The sequence below is a fragment of the Ranitomeya variabilis genome, chromosome 6 (genome assembly GCF_051348905.1).
Source record: "Ranitomeya variabilis isolate aRanVar5 chromosome 6, aRanVar5.hap1, whole genome shotgun sequence".
Classification (NCBI taxonomy): Eukaryota; Metazoa; Chordata; class Amphibia; order Anura; family Dendrobatidae; genus Ranitomeya; species Ranitomeya variabilis.
Genome location: NC_135237.1, coordinates 426,805,942 through 426,826,023, shown reverse-complemented (window position 1 = coordinate 426,826,023; position 20,082 = coordinate 426,805,942). Strand labels below are relative to the sequence as shown.

The following is a 20,082-nucleotide window of genomic DNA, read 5'->3' as shown; positions in this document are numbered from 1 at the left end:
TTTTATATACAGTGGCATGTAAGAGTTTGGGTACCCCTGGTCAAATTACTGTTATTATGAATAGTTAAAGGGAACCTGTCAGCACGATTGTGCCGAGTAACCTACACACAGTTTCAGGTCGGCACATTTACACTGATTAAAATGATACCTTGGTTGAGGAAATCCGTCTTGTGGTTATTCTTTAATCGTTATTTTCAGTTTTGAGTTAGATATGCCTGTGCTCAGGGGCGGCCTGTGAGGGGTCTTCATGTGGTGCTCTGCTTAGGTTTTCATAATGTAGACTGCTGACAGGTCACTGATCCCTTACTGACCTGCCCCCTGAAAGGACTAGCGGAACGCACCGAGTTAATATAGATGTTATAATTGGTGCATTCGCAACCCGGGGTCCACCATGCAGGAGAGAACCTGCTGCTAGAAGATGACGGCACTATATGGCGGTATAAGCGAACTCAGTTACTTCACTGAGTTGCACAGGAAAGAACAAGCTGAGCCCTGTTAGCGTCACAGAGGAACACAGCTAACTGCTGGTGGCAGTCAGTGGTCACGCACACAGAGAAGCACACAAACACTCCTCTCCGGTGGAACCAGAATTCTAGTGGCTATTAGCCAGCCCTGAATACATACATACCTACATACAAACTCCTCACTGGAGGTGCCGGTATTCTAGGGGCTTATTTCAGCCAAACCCTATCCACATATTGGCGCGACCACAAATAGCAAGCTCATAACATGAAGTGATACTAGCGCATGGCCGTGTGGCCATGCAAACCTTTTATAGCGGCAGCATCTTCAGGACCTTCCTAGAGGACCAATGGAAGCTGCTACAATACCAGAGCAACTCCAGGACCTTCCTAGAGGACCAATGGGAGCTGCTGCAGTACTTGAGCATGTGACCCCTGACCTCCAATGAGAGGTCTTACCTTGGGCATGCTCAGAAGGGAAAAAGCAGGACTTAGTCCCAGAAACATCTGCTCGCCGCTGACCAGTACTGAGTACAATGGCTGAGCCTGGGAAAGCAGCAGAAACAATCCGCACAGTATCAGGCTGAGCCAGACACTGGGACCGACGTCTCTGCTGAGCAGGCTCCGATACGGCTGGAGAAAAATGGGAGACCATAGTGAAGGTGGTTCGAGATTCCCCCTGTGCAGAGGCGGGAACTCGACCCCTAACACCCCTTATTTTACACACTGTAATATGTTTTGAGAAAAAAAATTCACAGTCGGAAGGCATCAGTGGCATCGCACCTGCGCTATAGCATGATCACATCTATAATATCCTTTTTTTTTTTTTCTCTGAAGAAGGCCATTTCTCAAAATGTCGGCTGCGCGGTAGCATCTACCAGATTAAACAACCACAAAATGGATTTCATCGACTAAGGTATCATTTTAATCCGTATAACCACGCCAACCTGACAAAATGCTGCTGACAAGTTCCCTTTAAGCAAGTTGAAAATTAAATGATCTCAAAAGGAAAATGGGCTGATGCAAAAGTGTTGGCATCCTTGGAGTTGTCTGCTCAGGTAACTTTGACCAAGGTCCCAGGCCTTAATTGGCCCATTAGGGTTATAGCTTGTTCACTATCATCGTTGGGTAAAGCCAGGTGATGCAAATTTTCAAGCTTTATGAAAACTCAGACTCCTCTAACCTTATGCCAACAAACAGCATCCATGGGTTCTTCTAAGCAGCTGCCTAGCACTCTGAAAATGGTGGAGGGCCACAAAGCAGGAGAAGGCTATAAGAAGATAGCAAAGTGTTTTCAAGTTGCCCTTTCCTCGAAATGTAATTAAGAAATGGCAGTTATCAGGAACAGTGGAGGTCAAGATGATGTCTGGAAGACCAAGCAAAAGGTCAATGAGAGCTGCTTGTAGGATTGCTATAGAGACAAATAAGAACCTCCACTTTACTGCAGAAGCCCTTTAGAAAGATTTAGCAGACTCTGAAGTTGTTTTATTGTTCAGGGACACGTGCACAAATATGTCCTTCATGGAAAAGTCATCAGAAGAAAACTTCTCCTGTGTCCTCACCATAAAATTCTTAGTCAGAAGTATGCAAAAGAATATCTACACAAGCCTGATGCATTTTGGAAACAAGCCCTGTGGACTGATGAGGTTAAAATAGAACACTTTGAAAATGATCAAAGGTATGTGTGGAGGAAAAAGGGCACAGAATTTCAGGAAAAGAACATTTCGACAACCTTTAGTCATGGAGCTGAGTCAATCATGCTTTGGGGTTGTGTTGCAGCCAGTGGCACAGAGAACATTTTAGGGGCAGAGGGATGAATGAAATCAATGAAATTACAACAAATTCTTGATGCAAACATAACACCATCTGCAAAAAAAAAAAAGCTGTAGTTGAAAAGAGGATGGCTTCTACAAATGGATAATGATTAGTGATGAGCGAACATGCTGAGAAAAAGTTATCCAAGCATGATTGTGTACTAACTGAGTGACTTCGGCGTGCTTGAATAATATGTTCGAGTCCCTGCGGCTGCATGTCTCTCGACTGTTCAACTGCCGCAACACATATATAGGTATTGTCTAACAGGCAATCCATGCATGTGTTGTGGCTTTCCAAACCACAACGAGACATGCAGCTGCGGTGACTCAAATGTGTTTTTTGATCACACCGAAGACACTCGGTTAGCACACGAGCATGCTCTGATAACACTTTAACGCGCACATTTTCTCATCACTAATAATGATCCTGAACACACGTCAAAATCCACAATAGACTAACTAAAAAGGGGCAAGCTGAAGGTTTTACAATGGCCCTCACAGTCCACTGACTTGAACATCATTTGAAAATCTGTGGCTAGACCTCAAAATAGCAGTGCATGCAAGACGACCCAGGAATTTCACAAAACTGGAAGAATTTTTCAAGGAAGAATGGATGAAAATCCCTCAAACAAAGATTGAAAGACTCTTGGCTGGCTGCATCGGCATGTTTTCCTTTTTGTAGTTCTTAAAATGTAAAAGATGAGAGATATATAGATAGGTAGGTAGGTGTATGTATATATGTGTGTGTGTGTGTGTGTATATATATATATATATATATATATATATATATATATACCGTATATACTCGAGTATAAGCCGACCTGAGTATAAGCTGACCCCCCTAATTTTGCCACAAAAAACTGGGAAAACTTATTGACTCGAGTATAAGCCTAGGGTGGAAAATGCAGCAGCTACCGGTGAATTTCAAAAATAAAAATAGATGCTCCATACCGTTCATTATGGCCCCATAGCTGTGCCATATAGTGCTCTGCACTGTTCATTATTGCCCCATAGCTGTACCATAGAAAGCTGTGCCATATAGTGCTCTGCACCGTTCATTATTGCCCCATAGCTGTGCCATATAGTGCTCTGCACCGTTCATTATTGCCCCATAGCTGTGCCATATAGTGCTCTGCACCGTTCATTATTGCCCCATAGCTGTGCCATATAGTGATCTGCACCATTCATTATTGCCCCATAGCTGTGCCATATAGTGCTCTGCACCGTTCATTATTGCCCCATAGCTGTGCCATATAGTGCTCTGCACCGTTCATTATTGCCCCATAGCTGTGCCATATAGTGCTCTGCACCGTTCATTATTGCCCCATAGATGTACCATAGAAAGCTGTGCCATTGCTGCTGCTGCTGCTGCTGCAATAAAAAAAAAGAAGACATACTCACCTCTCTTGCTTGCAGCTCCTCAGTGTCCCGTCCCGGCGTCTCTCTGCACTGACTGATCAGGCAGAGGGCGGCGCGCACACTATATGCGTCATCGCGCCCTCTGACCTGCACAGTCAGTGCTGAGAGACGCCGGGAAGATGGAGCGGTGCCCGGCGTGTGGAACGCGGACAGGTAAATATGTAATACTTACCTGCTCCCGGCGTCCCGCTCCTTCCCCCGGACAGCTGGTCTTCAGTGCCGCAGCCTCTTCCTCTATCAGCAGTCACCGTTACCGCTCATTAGAGAAATGAATATGCGGCTCCACCCCTATGGGAGTGGAGTCCATATTCATTTCTCTAATGAGCGGTCCCACGTGACCACTGAACAGGGGAAGAGCTGCGGCACCCGGTGACCGTGGGACTGCAGGGACAGCGCCGGGACTAGGTGAGTATGCCTCAGCCCCCTCACCCGCCGACCCTGCCGCCGACCGTGACTCGAGTATAAGCCGAGAGGGGCACTTTCAGCCCAAAAATTTGGGCTGAAAATCTCGGCTTATACTCGAGTATATACGGTATATATATGTGTGTGTGTATGTGTGTATATATATATATATATATATATATATATATATATATATATATATATATATATATATATATATATGTGTGTGTGTATATATATGTATGTATACACTGTGTGCAGAATTATTAGGCAAGTTGTATTTTAGAGGATTGTTTTTGTCATTGATCAACTATGCTCTCAATCAGCCCAAAAGCCTCATAAATATCAAAGCTTAATATTTTTGGAAGTTGGAGTGGTTTTTTTTTTTTAGATTTGGCCATCTTAGGAGGATATCTGTTTGTGCAGGAAATTATTACTGTGCAGAATTATTAGGCAACTTAATAAAAACCAAATATATTCCCATCTCACTTGTTTATTTTCACCAGGTAAACCAATATAACTGCACAAAATATAGAAATAAATATTTTTGACATGCAAAAACAAAACTCAAAAAAATTAGTGACCGATATAGCCACCTTTCTTAATGATGACACTCAGCAGCCTTCCATCCATAGATTCTGTCAGTTGCTTGATCTGTTTACGATCAACATTACGTGCAGCAGCCACCACAGCCTCCCAGACACTGTTCCGAGTGGTGGACTGTTTTCCCTCCCTGTAGATCTCACATTTTATGAGGGACCACAGGTTCTCTATGGGGTTCAGATCAGGTGAACAAGGGGGCCATGTAATTATTTTTTCTTTTTTGAGACCTTTACTGGCCAGCCACGCTGTGGAGTAGTTGGAGGCGTCTGATGGATCATTGTCCTGCATGAAAATCATGTTTTTATTGAACGATACCGACTTCTTCCTGTACCACTGCTTGAAGAAGTTGTCTTCCAGAAACTGGCAGTAGGTCTGGGAGTTGAGCATCACTCCATCCTCAACCTGAAAAGGTCCCACAAGTTCATCTTTGATGATACCAGCCCATACCAGTACCCCACCTCCACCTTGTTGGCGTCTGAGTCGGAGTGGAGCTCTGTGCCCTTTACTGATCCAGCCTCTGACCCATCCATCTGGCCCATCAAGAGTCCATAAAACCTTTGAAAAGTCAGTCTTTAGATATTTCTTGGCCCAGTCTTGACGTTTTATCTTATGTTTCTTGTACAAAGATGGTCGTTTTTCAGCCTTCCTTACCTTGGCCATGTCCCTGAGTATCGCACACCTTGTGCCTTTTGTTACTCCAGTAACGTTGCAGCTCTGAAATATGGCAAAATTGGTGGCAAATGGCATCTTGGCAGCTTCAAGCTTGATTTCCTCAATTCATGGGCAGTTATTTTGCGCCTTTTTTGCCCAACACGCTACTTGCGACCCTGTTGGATATTTGCCATGAAACACTTGATTGTTCTGTGATCACGCTTCAAAAGTTTGGCAATTTCAAGACGGCTGCATCTTTCTGCAAGACACCTCTCAATTTTGGACTTTTCAGAGCCCGTCAAATCTCTCTTGTGACCCATTTTGCCAAAGGAAAGGAAGTTGCCTAATAATTAAGCACACCTTATATAGGATGTTGATGTCATTAGACAACACCCCTCCTCATTACAAAGATGCACATCACCTGATTTACTTAATTGGTAGTTGGCTCTCAGGCCTGAACAGCTTGGAGTAGGACAACATGTCTAAAAAGTATCATGTGATCAAAGTACAACTTGCCTAATAATTCTGCACACAGTGTGTGTGTGTGTGTGTGTGTGTGTGTGTGTGTGTATGTATATATATATATATATATATATATATATATATATATATATATATATATATATATATATATATATACATATATACATATATATATATATATATATATATATACACACATATATATATATATATATATATATATATATATACACACATATATATATATATATATATATATATATATATACACATATATATATATATATACACAGTGCCTACAAGTAGTATTCAACCCCCTGCAGATTTAGCAGGTTTACATATTTGGAATTAACTTGGCATTGTGACATTTGGACTGTAGATCAGCCTGGAAGTGTGAAATGCACTGCAGCAAAAAAGAATGTTATTTCTTTGTTTATTTTTTTTTAAATTGGGAAAAGTTTTTTCAGAGGGTCATTTATTATTCAACCCCTCAACCCACCAGAATTCTGTTTGGTTCCCCTAAAGTATCGAGAAGTAGTTCAGGCACAAAGAACAATGAGCTTCACATGTTTGGATTAATTATCTCTTTTTCCAGCCTTTTCTGACTATTTAAGACCCTCCCCAAACTTGTGAACAGCACTCAAACATGGTCAACATGGGAAAGACAAAGGAGCATTCCAAGGCCATCAGAGACAAGATCGTGGAGGGTCACAAGGCTGGCAAGGGGTACAAAACCCTTTCCAAGGAGTTGGGCCTACCTGTCTCCACTGTTGGGAGCATCATCCGGAAGTGGAAGGCTTATGGAACTACTGTTACCCTTCCACGGCCTGGACAGCCTTTGAAAGTTTCCTCCCGTGCCAAGGCCAGGCTTGTCCGAAGAGTCAAGGCTAACCCAAGGACAACAAGGAAGGAGCTCCGGGAAGATCTCATGGCAGTGGGGACATTGGTTTCAGTCAATACCATAAGTAACGTACTCCACCACAATGGTCTCCATTCCAGACGAGCCCGTAAGGTACCTTTACTTTCAAAGCGTCATGTCAAGGCTCGTCTACAGTTTGCTCATGATCACTTGGAGGACTCTGAGACTGACTGGTTCAAGGTTCTCTGGTCTGATGAGACCAAGATCGAGATCTTTGGTGCCAACCACACACACGTGACGTTTGGAGACTGGATGGCACTGCATACGACCCCAAGAATACCATCCCTACAGTCAAGCATGGTGGTGGCAGCATCATGCTGTGGGGCTGTTTCTCAGCCAAGGGGCCTGGCCATCTGGTCCGCATCCATGGGAAGATGGATAGCACGGCCTACCTGGAGATTTTGGCCAAGAACCTCCGCTCCTCCATCAAGGATCTTAAGATGGGTCGTCATTTCATCTTCCAACAAGACAACGACCCAAAGCACACAGCCAAGAAAACCAAGGCCTGGTTCAAGAGGCAAAAAATCAAGGTGTTGCAGTGGCCTAGTCAGTCTCCTGACCTTAACCCAATTGAAAACTTGTGGAAGGAGCTCAAGATTAAAGTCCACATGAGACACCCAAAGAACCTAGATAACTTGGAGAAGATCTGCATGGAGGAGTGGGCCAAGATAACTCCAGAGACCTGTGCCGGCCTGATCAGGTCTTATAAAAGACGATTATTAGCTGTAATTGCAAACAAAGGTTATTCCACAAAATATTAAACCTAGGGGTTGAATAATAATTGACCCACACTTTTATGTTTAAAATTTATAAAAATTTAACTGAGCAACAAAACTTTTTGGTTTGTAAGATTTATGCACCTGTTTATAAATCCTGCTCTTGTTTGAAGTTTGAAGGCTCTAACTTATTTGCATCTTATTAAACCTGCTAAATCTGCAGGGGGTTGAATACTACTTGTAGGCACTGTGTGTGTGTGTATATATATATATATATATATATATATATATATATATATATATATATATATATACACTCACTGGCCACTTTATTAGGTACACCTGTCCAACTTCTTGTTAACACTTAATTTCTAATCAGCCAATCACATGGCGGCAACTCAGTGCATTTAGGCATGTAGACATGGTCAAGACAATCTCCTGCAGTTCAAACCGAGCATCAGTATGGGGAAGAAAGGTGATTTGAGTGCCTTTGAACGTGGCATGGTTGTTGGTGCCAGAAGGGCTGGTCTGAGTATTTCAGAAACTGCTGATCTACTGGGATTTTCACGCACAACCATCTCTAGGGTTTACAGAGAATGGTCCGAAAAAGAAAAAAAAATCCAGTGAGCGGCAGTTCTGTGGGCGGAAATGCCTTGTTGATGCCAGAGGTCAGAGGAGAATGGGCAGACTGGTTCGAGCTGATAGAAAGGCAACAGTGACTCAAATCGCCACCCGTTACAACCAAGGTAGGCCTAAGAGCATCTCTGAACGCACAGTGCGTCGAACTTTGAGGCAGATGGGCTACAGCAGCAGAAGACCACACCGGGTACCACTCCTTTCAGCTAAGAACAGGAAACTGAGGCTACAATTTGTACAAGCTCATCGAAATTGGACAGTAGAAGATTGGAAAAACGTTGCTTGGTCTGATGAGTCTCGATTTCTGCTGCGACATTCGGATGGTAGGGTCAGAATTTGGCGTAAACAACATGAAAGCATGGATCCATCCTGCCTTGTATGGAGCATCTTTGGGATGTGCAGCCGACAAATCTGCGGCAACTGTGTGATGCCATCATGTCAATATGGACCAAAATCTCTGAGGAATGCTTCCAGCACCTTGTTGAATCTATGCCACGAAGAATTGAGGCAGTTCTGAAGGCAAAAGGGGGTCCAACCCGATACTAGCATGGTGTACCTAATAAAGTGGCCGGTGAGTGTGTATATGTATATATATATATATATATATATATATATATATATATATATATATATATATATATATATATATATATATTATACAGAGAGTAAAAGGGCACAGGTCTCTGTGTTTCAAGCACAGTTGGAAGCTTGAAACACCGACTCGTGTCCTATTATTCTCTACGTATGTTTTCATTTTTAATTTTTCCCTTTTTTTTTTTTACGATGTTGCTAATAAAATGTTTTAAATGGAACCTGTCACCTTATTTTTGAGTTATGAGCTGCGGCCACTGCCTTTCGGGACTTATCTACAGCATTCTAGAATGCTGTAGATAAGCGCCTGATCTAACCTGAAAGATAAGAAAAGTTATATTATACTCACCCGGGGGGTTGTCGGATCCAATGAGCGTCGCAGGTTCGGCGCCTCCCATCTTCATGTGATGACGTCCTCTTCCTTGCTTCTTGTCGTGGCTCCTGCGCAGACGTACTGATCTGCCCTGTTGAGGGCAGAGCCAAGTACTGCTGTGCGCAGGCGCCGGGCCTCTCTGACAGGACCGCCCCCAGGTGAGTATAATATAACTTATTTTTCTTCTCTTTCAGGTTAGATCGAGGGCTTATCTACAGCATTATAGAATGCTGTAGATAAGCCCCGAAAGGCATTGGCCGTAGCTCATAGCTCAAAAATGAGGTGATGGGTTCCCTTTAATATACTTTCCTCATTTCCTGTGGATGCTGGATTTTTCAATTTTTTTTTAATTCAAATAAATTTTTATTAAAAACATATCAGGATACAATCTTTTCAGAAGACATTCAGTTTCAAATGAGGCAACCCCGATAACCCATAACAAAACTTACCCCCCCCCCCCTATAGACAGCTCGTATTGACATCTCAATATTCCCCATCTTTACTTAATAGAGGTTTATTGCAATGTTTCATCTCAAAAAGTAGTGCAAGAGGGTATATACCCTCAGACAGTTTCTCGAGACCTTTCCCATTGTCTTCAACGTTCTTAACCATAATCCAGCCATGGCGTCCACAACTTCTCATGTAGGGCAGCTTTTCCCCTCTTCCTATAAACTCCCTTCTCGAGATTAATGACATGCTTTGCCTGTTTAATGAACTCTCCCCTAGTCGGCGGCTCCTCCCTTATCCAACATCTTGCAGTCACCTTGCGGGCCATGTAAAGTAGCCTAGCAATTACCTCCTTCAAGGCATTATCTACCACTATCTCCTCCACATACCCCAGAAGGCATACTAACTGCTCCCTCAGAATCACACATCTATATGCCCCCTCAATTCGACTCAGGACCACTATCCAAAAAGAGGCCAGTCTTTGACACGTCCACATCATATGATATATCCCTGCTCCATTATTCCTGCAGGATTTTTCCATTTTTAATCACTTAATTGTTTTTAGCCAAAGCTCTAGAAAAAAAAACATGCTTTTCATTTATGCTTTCTTTGGTATACACCGGTTTCACACTGGCTTAATGTGCTTTTTTTTTTCTTCTTCTTTTTGAGAATTTTACATTTTTTAAGGAACCTGTTACCATTTTTATACCTTATAAACCTTGCCCATTACCTTTAAAATTATGTAAATGGGGTTCCTACAACCCCTTAATACCCTCATAGGTGCCCCTGCATACCTCCGAAAAGGTGCTTTACTGCATGTAAATTGTGTTTTCTTGTCCAATGGGCCAGTCCAGATTGTTCCTAACGCAGTCCCATTCCCATCAGACGCCGCCTCTTCTATTTGGTTGTAAGTGGATAATATCTCCTATGTCATCCACACCTTGCTAGAAATCTCACCCCTCCCTTTTCCTGTCTGTATAGAATCTTACTCTTTAAAGGTTTAATATTGCGGAGATCACTTTTGCATCAAGTGGTGTGCAGGCCAGGAGACGTTATGTTACCTGTTGTAACTGTGACAGGAGCTGTATATTCATAATCAGTAACTGTGATAGGAGTTTCTGACCTTCCTTGCGAAGAAAGTGTGTGGTACATTCTATGCAATTTCATCATACAGACAATCCTGCTGATCGGAGGTGGTGACCCCTAAAGCTTACGATAAGACATGTTGTTTACAGGGGGTCATCATGAGGTTACATGACCTGACAGACCTATACCATGAATCTTTAGATAAAGTAATAGGTAAGGTAAAACGAGGTGAATTGAACATATTGATGTACTAGTGGCAAAGTACATTTAAAAACAAAAAATAATAAAAAAAAAAAATCACTGTGTTACTACTTTAATGTAAGAACATAGGAAAGGAAAAGGTCATCTCGCCCATTAAATGTCTAGGACCGGAGCACGGAAATTCTGTGGTGCAGTAGGAATAACAATTAAATAAGGAAAAGGTATATCCAGCCCCACTTGTCCCATAAAATCCATAGTTTATTGAAAAATTCTTTTAAAATAACATACAGCTTGCATATGCAATGACTTATTATTTTAAAAGAATTTTTCAATAAACTATGGATTTTATGGGACAAGTGGAGCCCGGATATACCTTTTCCTTAATCGATTGCTACTTGAATTTATCTTTTATCTATGTATACCGAGTCAATTATTTTACAGTAAATGTTAATTTGCAATCTAAAGGCTATTGTCAACTATATGCTTCTTAGTCTACGTTCACATTTGCGGTCTGCGCCGCAGCGTCGGGCGCCGCAGCGTCGCCGCATGCGTCATGGGCCCCTATATTTAACATGGGGGCGCATGGACATGCGTCGCACTTGCGTTTTGCGCCGCATGCGTCACTGCGGCGCACGCGTCCGGGCGCAGAGGACGCAGCAAGTTGCATTTTTGCTGCGTCCAAAATCAATCAAAAAAAGGACGCATGCGGCGCAAAACGCAGCGTTGTGCATGCGTTTTGCTGCGTTTTTGTTTGCGCTGTGCGTTGCGGCGCCGACGCTGCGGCGCACAACGCAAATGTGAACGTAGCCTTACACCCACTCCACAGCATGGTCTTCCTCCAGGAGGTTTGGAGTGCCCATATAATGTGGGGGACGAGCTCATTGTTGGTGTATTTTAAAGATAGTCCTTCATTTTTTATGAAGTCCTTAAGAAATATACATGCTGTAACTTGACTATTCTGCGTTAAGCGTTTAATAAACTATATAAAGATTAATTGGAGAGGTTCCAGACTTGTGGGAAATATATGTCTTTGCATAAGTACATATGTGCAGAAACTGATGAATAACTGTATATGCTCTGCCTCTAAGCTTGTATATTGTATATCTTCTGCGAAAACCAAATGAGCTTCCGTTACTGTACCTTCTTTGTAGACACCATGTGTTAGCTGCCCGCTGTTGTGATAGAGAGGGGTCCCAAATGGGAGACTCAACCTTACAATATCTATATGCCCATTTATGATATATTTCTCTAGAGCATTGATTCGTATTATAAACAGGAACATGAAGCAAAAAACTAAACAAGTCCCAAACAAATAAGTAAAACTTCAAGGGGGGTATCCGGGACTGTACAAAAAATATATCTAAGCACTAACAGGCAGGTAATTGCAGCTTACCTGCTTGTTGTGCCTGGCACTGTTCTTTCATTGCATAGTGTGGTCACATACTGCTCCTGACGGGGATTTGGCTGTCTCGTCGCATCAATCAAGCATCATTCTGATTGACTGCTGGCTCCACCAGTTAGGCAGCGGGAATACGGCTATCAATCAGAATGATGTCAGAAGTCACAACCCTTCGACACAGCGGAGCAGAAAAGAAGCCTTCGCTCTGTAGACGTGACATCAGCAGAACCAGCTGAATCCCAGGCAGGAGTGGTCTGTGACCGCTCTGTGCTGGGGAAGAGCGACGCAGTGCACAACAGGCAGGTAAGTTGCAATTACCTGCCTGTTAGTGCGTAGATATATTTTTTGTAAAGTCCCGGATATACCCTTTGAAAACCCTCCTACTATTTACATCAACTTTACAAAATGTTAAAAAGAGGGGGCTTTACCAAGCAGGGGTAGGGCACATAGATGAGGGATAGGGATGTTTCCGTAGTTTGGCCTAATGGTTTCCCTACCTTGTCCCGGAGGTTTGCACCCTAAAGAGCCTCCGCTCAACGTCGGCTTGCCCTCAGTGACCCTGTTATACCCTACAAAGTAGCACCACCGTGAACAAAATAACAGCAAACAGGTATATGTGACCAAATGGTAGCATAAATACATACAGAGAGATAATCCTATCCAACTTTGTGAGTATATCACCGAAGTCTTATTAGTCAAACAATTGTAAGTATATCACATACACAATATACACAGAATAGATAATGTCTGGGTTTTGATCTTATAGAATCCTTAAAGAACCTATAGAGAGGTATATTGCACTTGCCCAGTGGCCTCAAACAATTCAATAACATTGATATGTCCCAAGAGTGGCATATTACAACTCCGGAACACAATCAAATCTCATCGCTTGTAGTCCATAAAAGACACATGAATGATGTCTATAAGGTACGTATCGTTGGTATTCTGATGTAGAGTACAGACCAAAAGTTTGGACACACCTTCTCATTTAAAGATTTTTCTGTATTTTCATGACTATGAAAATTGTACATTCACATTGAAGGCATCAAAACTATGAATTAACACATGTGGAATTATATACTTAACAAAAAAGTGTGAAACAACTGAAATTATGTCTTATATTCTAGGTTCTTCAAAGTAGCCACCTTTTGCTTTGATGACTGCTTTGCACACTCTTGGCATTCTCTTGATGAGCTTCAAGAGGTAGTCTGTACTGTACATCCCAACTTCCAGGGTCATTGAGGACAGCGTTGAGCGGGGGCCCCATGTCGCTCTGTAGGGTGTCAAGCTCTGCGGCAGGTTATGGAAACCATTAGGCCAAACTAGGGCCAGAATCCCTATTCCCTCAACCTTGTGACCTAACCCTGCATGGTAAAGCCCTCCTTTTTAACATGTATACATTATAGTTGTTCTAAGTAATAGGTTTAAAATGTTTCTGGTTTATCTTCTAAACAGAACTATCACTTAATTTGCTCTAAAGGAGTAGCATACATGACATGCACCACATCTGTTATCTGTTTTAACCTTTTTTTTTTTTTTTTGCTTCTCACTCAGCAAGTAGCCGAAGCTTGAACAGGATACGAAACGCTTACATTTTGCACCAAAATTATGACACACAATATTGGTATAAACGAAGGCAGCCAAAAGTTGTTATACAGTTAGGTAAATGTGTCCATAGATGCATCAAATTTAAAATTTACCACAGTTTACCCCTCTCAAAACCGTCTGGTCAACGTTTAAAGGGTTTCTCCGAGAAATGTAATAGAATAAAATACTTATGCTTTACGTTATGCTTTATGTAGTGCATGCTGTCAGGATTATATAGATTGCATCTTCCGTCTAGCAGTGTGCAGCCGTCCTAGGACAAATAGCGTGATGAATGAGACAGACATCCTCCCTGCACTGTAGTAAAAGGGTCAGGCTGGCTGAGGAGATGATGTTCATTCTCAGTCCGCTAAAGAATAATGTTTATGGTCTCTTTTTTTTTTTGTTATGCTTTTGCTTATATAGTGCTGCCTTATTCAGCAGCGCTTTACGAACATTATCAGCACAGTCCCCATTGGGGCTCACAATCTAAATTCCCTATCAGTATGTCTTTGAAGTGTGGGAGGAAACTGGAGAACTCGGAGGAAGCCCACGCAAACACAGGAAGAACACACAATCTCCTTGCAGATGTTGAACTTGGTGGGATTTGAACCCAGGACCCCAGTGCTGCAGTGCTAACCACTGAGCCACTGTGCTGCCCCTTTATTCCAAATCAACTCAGTATTCGGTCAGGTTGACTGAACAGACGAATGTAAGTACAGGACGCTGCTATGACCTGACCATGTGCATCAAAAGCGGATGTTCTTTACGCAGCCTGTCCTACTGGTGTCCAGGGAAATCTACGATGGGTGTACACTGGTTTATGGTATTTACTAATTTTCTCCTGACTGAGTGCAGTAGATGAAGCATACCGTTTTGCTAAATAAAGTTATTTGGAAAGTATGATAATATTTAAATGTGTATTTTATTTTATAGCCTTTTTCGGAGAGCCCCTGTAAATATTCAACACGTTCATTCAACTCTGCCCCCAGTGTTGCCAACGTTTGAGGACCAGTATAATGTTTCTTTTATGTATTCCTCATTTTTTATTTACTTTTATTTGTCTTTGCAGTGTTTTACTTTTGGCCTTTGCTTCACATCCTACTGGTAAGGCAATTATAAATGTGTTCAGATTCTCTTATTTGTTTTAAATAAAGCTCATTTAATGTTTTTAATCATTTGTGTTCTGTAAAGCTGACATATGCTTTAACAGATTATCTCACCATAGTCACTTATGGCATATGGCATATTCATGGCAGACAGTGGATATAAAAAGCCTATGCACCCCTGCTAACATGCCAGGTTTTTGTCATGTAAAAATCACTCCCAAGAAGCAATGTCACGCTTCATCTGTGCAAATTCTTTGAGAAACAAACTGAAATCTTTTTGAGAGAGAAAATAAAAATAACAGATCTAAAATAATGTGGTTGCATAAGCGTGCTCATACATCAGTCTACGTTATTACTCCTCACCTGGTGCCACCTTCCTCTCACCGATTGTGTGGGTCAACACTCCTTTCCAGTGCTCTTCCAGCCTCATTAGATTGTATGTTCAGAATGGTATTTTCAGTGCTAAAGCAGTGCTATAAGGACACATGGAGGATGGGGGTTACCTATTACCCTATATTTTCAAGATTTCTCAATCCATTTATAATTGATTCCCTTTAAAGACTTGCCACCGAAAGTGGCCAGTTTTTCCTCTTATTTTATTCCTGCTTCTCCCCTGAGTATTCAGTTTTTGTTTGTTGCGTGTTTTGTATTGTATTTATTCTTTTATTACTGCATGCAGTTCCAGAGATATGGACTTTTTTGTTTAATGCTAAGTTTTGTGGTCTTAACCAAGGTTTGGAGGGGGATACATCTCCTAGCCAAGGCAACAAGAAGTGGCTCAAAAGGAAGCACATTAAGGTCATGGAGTGGCCTAGCCAGTCTCCAGACCTTAATCCCATAGAAAACTTATGGAAGGAGTTGAAGCTCTGAGTTGCCAAGCGACAGCCTCAAAATCTTAATGATTTAGAGATGATCTGCAAAGAGGAGTGGACTAAAATTCATCCTGACATGTGCGCAAACCTCATCATCAACTACAAAAAAAGTCTGATTGCTGTGCTTGCCAACAAGGGTTTTGCCACCCAAGTATTAATTCTTGTTTGCCAGAGGGAATCAAATACTTATTTATCACTGCAAAATGCAAATAAATTTATATAATTTATACAATGTGATCTTCTGAATTTTATTTTTGATATTCTATCTCTCAATGTTAAAATTAACCCTTAAAATTATAGACTGTTCATGTGTTGTCAGTGTGCAAACTTACAAAATCAGCAAGGGATCAAATACTTATTTTCCACACTGTGTGTATATTATGTGTGTGTATATTATGTGTGTGTGTATACACATACACACACACACACACACACACACACACACACACACACACACACACACACACACACACACACACACACACACTACAGACCAAAAGTTTGGACACACCTTCTCATTTAAAGATTTTTCTGTATTTTCATGACTATGAAAATTGTATATTCACACTGAAGGCATCAAAACTATGAATTAACACATGTGGAATTATATACTTAACAAAAAAGTGTGAAACAACTGAAATTATGTCTTATATTCTAGGTTCTTCAAAGTAGCCACCTTTTGCTTTGATGACTGCTTTGCACACTCTTGGCATTCTCTTGGTGAGCTTCAAGAGGGAGTCACCGGGAATGGTCTTCCAACAATCTTGAAGGAGTTCCCAGAGATGCTTAGCACTTGTTGGCCCTTTGGTCTTCACTCTGCAGTTCAGCTCACCCCAAACCATCTCGATTGGGTTCAGGTGTGGTGAGTGTGGAGGCCAGGTCATCTGGCGTAGCACCCCATCACTCTCCTTCTTGGTTAAATAGCCCTTACGCAGCCTAGAGGTGTGTTTGGGGTCATTGTCCTGTTGAAAAATAAATGATTGTCCAACTAAAGGCAAACCGGATGGAATAGCATGCCGCTGCAAGATGCTGTGGTTGACATGCTGGTTCAGTATGCCTTTAATTTTGAATAAATCCCCAACAGTGTCACCAGCAAAGCACCCCCACACCATCACACCACCTCCTCCATGCTTCATGGTGGGAACCAGGCATGTAGAGTCCATCCGTTCACCTTTTCGGTGGTTGGAACCAAAGATCTCAAATTTGGACTCCTCAGACCAAAGCACAGATTCCCAGTGGTCTAATGTCCATTCCTTGTGTTCTTTAGCCCAAACAAGTCTCTTCTGCTTGTTGCCTGTCCTTAGCAGTGGTTTCCTAGCAGCTATTTTACCATGAAGGCCTGCTGCACAAAGTCTCCTCTTAACAGTTGTTGTAGAGATGTGTTTGCTGCTAGAACTCTGTGTGGCATTGACCTGGTCTCTAATGTGAGCTGCTGTTAACCTGCAATTTCTGAGGCTGGTGACTCGGATAAACTTATCCTCAGAAGCAGAGGTGACTCTTGGTCTTCCTTTCCTGGGGCGGTCCTCATGTGAGCCCGTGTCTTTGTAGCGCTTGATGGTTTTTGCAACTGCAATTGGGGACACTTTCAAAGTTTACCCAATTTTACGGACTGACTGACCTTCATTTCTTAAAGTAATGATGGCCACTCGTTTTTCTTTACTTAGCTGCTTTTTTTCTTGCCTAATACAAATTGTAACAGTCTATTCAGTAGGACTATCAGCTGTGTATCCACCTGACTTCTGCACAACACAACTGATGGTCCCAACCCCATTTATAAGGCAAGAAATCCCACTTATTAAACCTCACAGGGCACACCTGTCAAGTGAAAACCATTCCCAGTGACTACCTCTTGAAGCTCATCAAGAGAATGCCAAGAGTGTGCAAAGCAGTCATCAAAGCAAAAGGTGGCTACTTTGAAGAACCTAGAATATAATATATATATAATATTTTTTTTTTTTTTTCTTGCAAAATATAATATGTAATGCAGTGGGTTAGGATTTATCTTTCCCTAAATAATAAGGGCCTTCATTTATGATCTGCATTTTACTTGTGCTATCTTTGTCCAATATTTAGATTTGTTTGGTGATTTGAAACATTTATGTTTGACAAACATGCAAAAGAATAGGAGATCGGGCAGGGGGCGAGCACTTTTTCACGCTACAGTATATGTATTTGCTCAAAACTATTTTACACATTTTATGGACAGTTCTGCTGAAGGTCTAATTATACAGTATAAGTCCGAAACGTCATATGATTATTTGTTGATTATCACAGTAAAATCTGAATTTACCTTCTTTGCAGAGTGCCAAGTCCTCTATATTTTCCTTATATTGTTGAACAGCCGCTACACATGCAGCTGCGCCGACTTGAGCATTTTTTTTTCTTTTGAGAACGCCGAAAATACTCGATCATCACACGAGCGTGCTCGGGATAACACCTTACCCGAAAATGCTCGCTCCTCACTGGTCCGGACACATGCGCCTACGGGGCCATACACAGTAATGGTGACAGCACAGCGAACATGAGCTCTGCCATACTTTTTTTTTTTTCTACAGTCTATTGGCCCCTTCGGCCCCATTTCACTGGGGATTTTGAATGTATGACCTGACTGGGACACCACACAGTATGAAAGAACCTGAAGTCTCAAATAACACTCATCCACCCAAGTCTGTGGGTGTGTAAAAAAAAAAAAAAAAAAAAAAAAAAGCGGATCCCACATGGACCATCCGTGCAGCATTTTACGGATACATATCCATTATAAACCTAGGAAGCTGTATTAGATAAATTCTATTTTTTTGTGTGTGGATGTATGAAAATGGAGAGTCAGATGGATGTAAAAAATGGACATGGACTGTATGAAAAACAGATGAAAATTAGAAAAAAAAAGTCAGAGTTCTCTAAATGAAGCTGGATTATTTTTCATATGCTTGTCTGCAACTGGCCTTAAATAGGTTGTCCACTACTTAAAGCGAACCCGTCACCAGGTTTGGCTGATATGCATTCTATAATAAGCCCCCGATCCGACTTGAAAGATAAGAAGAACAAGTTAGATTATACTCACCCAGGGGCGTTCTGATCTGATGAGTGTCGCAGGTTCGGGACGTCCCATCTTCTTATGATCGCTGCCCTCCCGCTTGCTTCATGGCTCCCCAGCATTGCGCTCCTGCGCAGGCGCAGTTATCTGTCCTGTTGAGGGCAGAGGAAAGTACTGCAGTGCGCAGGCGCTGGGCCTCTCTGACCTTTCTCTGTGCCTTTTCATTGACTTGAATAGGAGGCAGAGGTGCAGTACCCTGCCATGGCCACTATTAGAAGAGGAAGCAGCTCTGCAATTGAGTCGTTCTGGCCGCCGACGCCAAGAACAACTGATCAACCTCTTTAATGTGATATCTCAACAGCAATACACACTTTATTAACCCCCTACACTCTGCTAAAGTGGAAGAATTGTTTTCTCTTATTTAAAAAAAAAAAAATAGCATTCTGTCCCCTCTAAGGGCCAAATGTATGCCAAATAGATAAGCTTCTGGGAGTATACAATGTAGGGATGACTCCTCATTATCTGGGAGCACTGTGTGGGGTATTTTTCATACCAATTTTTTTTTTTTATTATTGTGATTTTTCTCCAGACGTTTTCACTAGAGTTTCATGGTATGATGAAGGGGAAGTTGAGTGTTATGTAACTTTCCTGATTAACACAAAAAACCCACAGTTTAACAAAGAGGAAAAATGCTTCCTGACTAAACTGTCCCATGAACACAAAAAAAAGGTCGAGAAAACAAACTGTACTTTATTAGCATATATGCAGCCTACAAATACTCAAGCAGCCAAACCATGTTCTCAGTCGGAAGAAGGGTCTTAATCTGCTGCCACAACCTCTGGTGGATGTCCGTTCTCTAAGATGTGTAGATACCTTTGGGGACACGTTTATTTAAAAAAAAAAAAAAATTTGTACTTTGGCCTAATTAAAAAATCCTTTTTGCAGTTGGTTTTCATTAAATTTTACTTTGCTTGGCTTTTGCAAGCTTTGTTTCCTTCACATTGCTGGCTGCGCAAAGACTTAAATGTTTTCCATTGCAAGGAAAGTGGACCCCACTCTTGTATACCTAAAATTGCAAACCGAGCAGGTACTCACCCTCCCAGGGTCCGTTGCTGGCTCCCTGCTGCTGTTCAGATCTCGGAGTTTTGGCTGCAGTGGTGATGTCCCTTTGGCTGCAGCAGTAATGTGCACTGTCAGTTGGTTAGCTTACCGGCTTATGCAGTCTGTTTTGGCTCATTGATTGTCTGCAGCAGTGATGCAGGCTGTCTAAGTGATGTTTATG

At 41.9% G+C, this 20,082-nt stretch overlaps 1 protein-coding gene across 2 annotated transcripts in view; it reads left to right on the top strand.

Annotated features, from left to right (window-relative positions):
• The window catches only part of SLC35D4 (solute carrier family 35 member D4), a 189,272-nt gene that overhangs the window by 108,190 nt on the left and 61,000 nt on the right, over window positions 1-20,082 (top strand). For both annotated transcript variants that reach the window (XR_013217015.1, XM_077270357.1), the window contains exon 11: window positions 14,858-14,892. Coding sequence is in view for 1 of the 2 variants with exons in the window: in XM_077270357.1 (XP_077126472.1) it covers window positions 14,858-14,892 (35 nt within the window). In the remaining variant the exon portion in view is untranslated. The remainder of the gene's footprint in view (window positions 1-14,857; window positions 14,893-20,082) is intronic.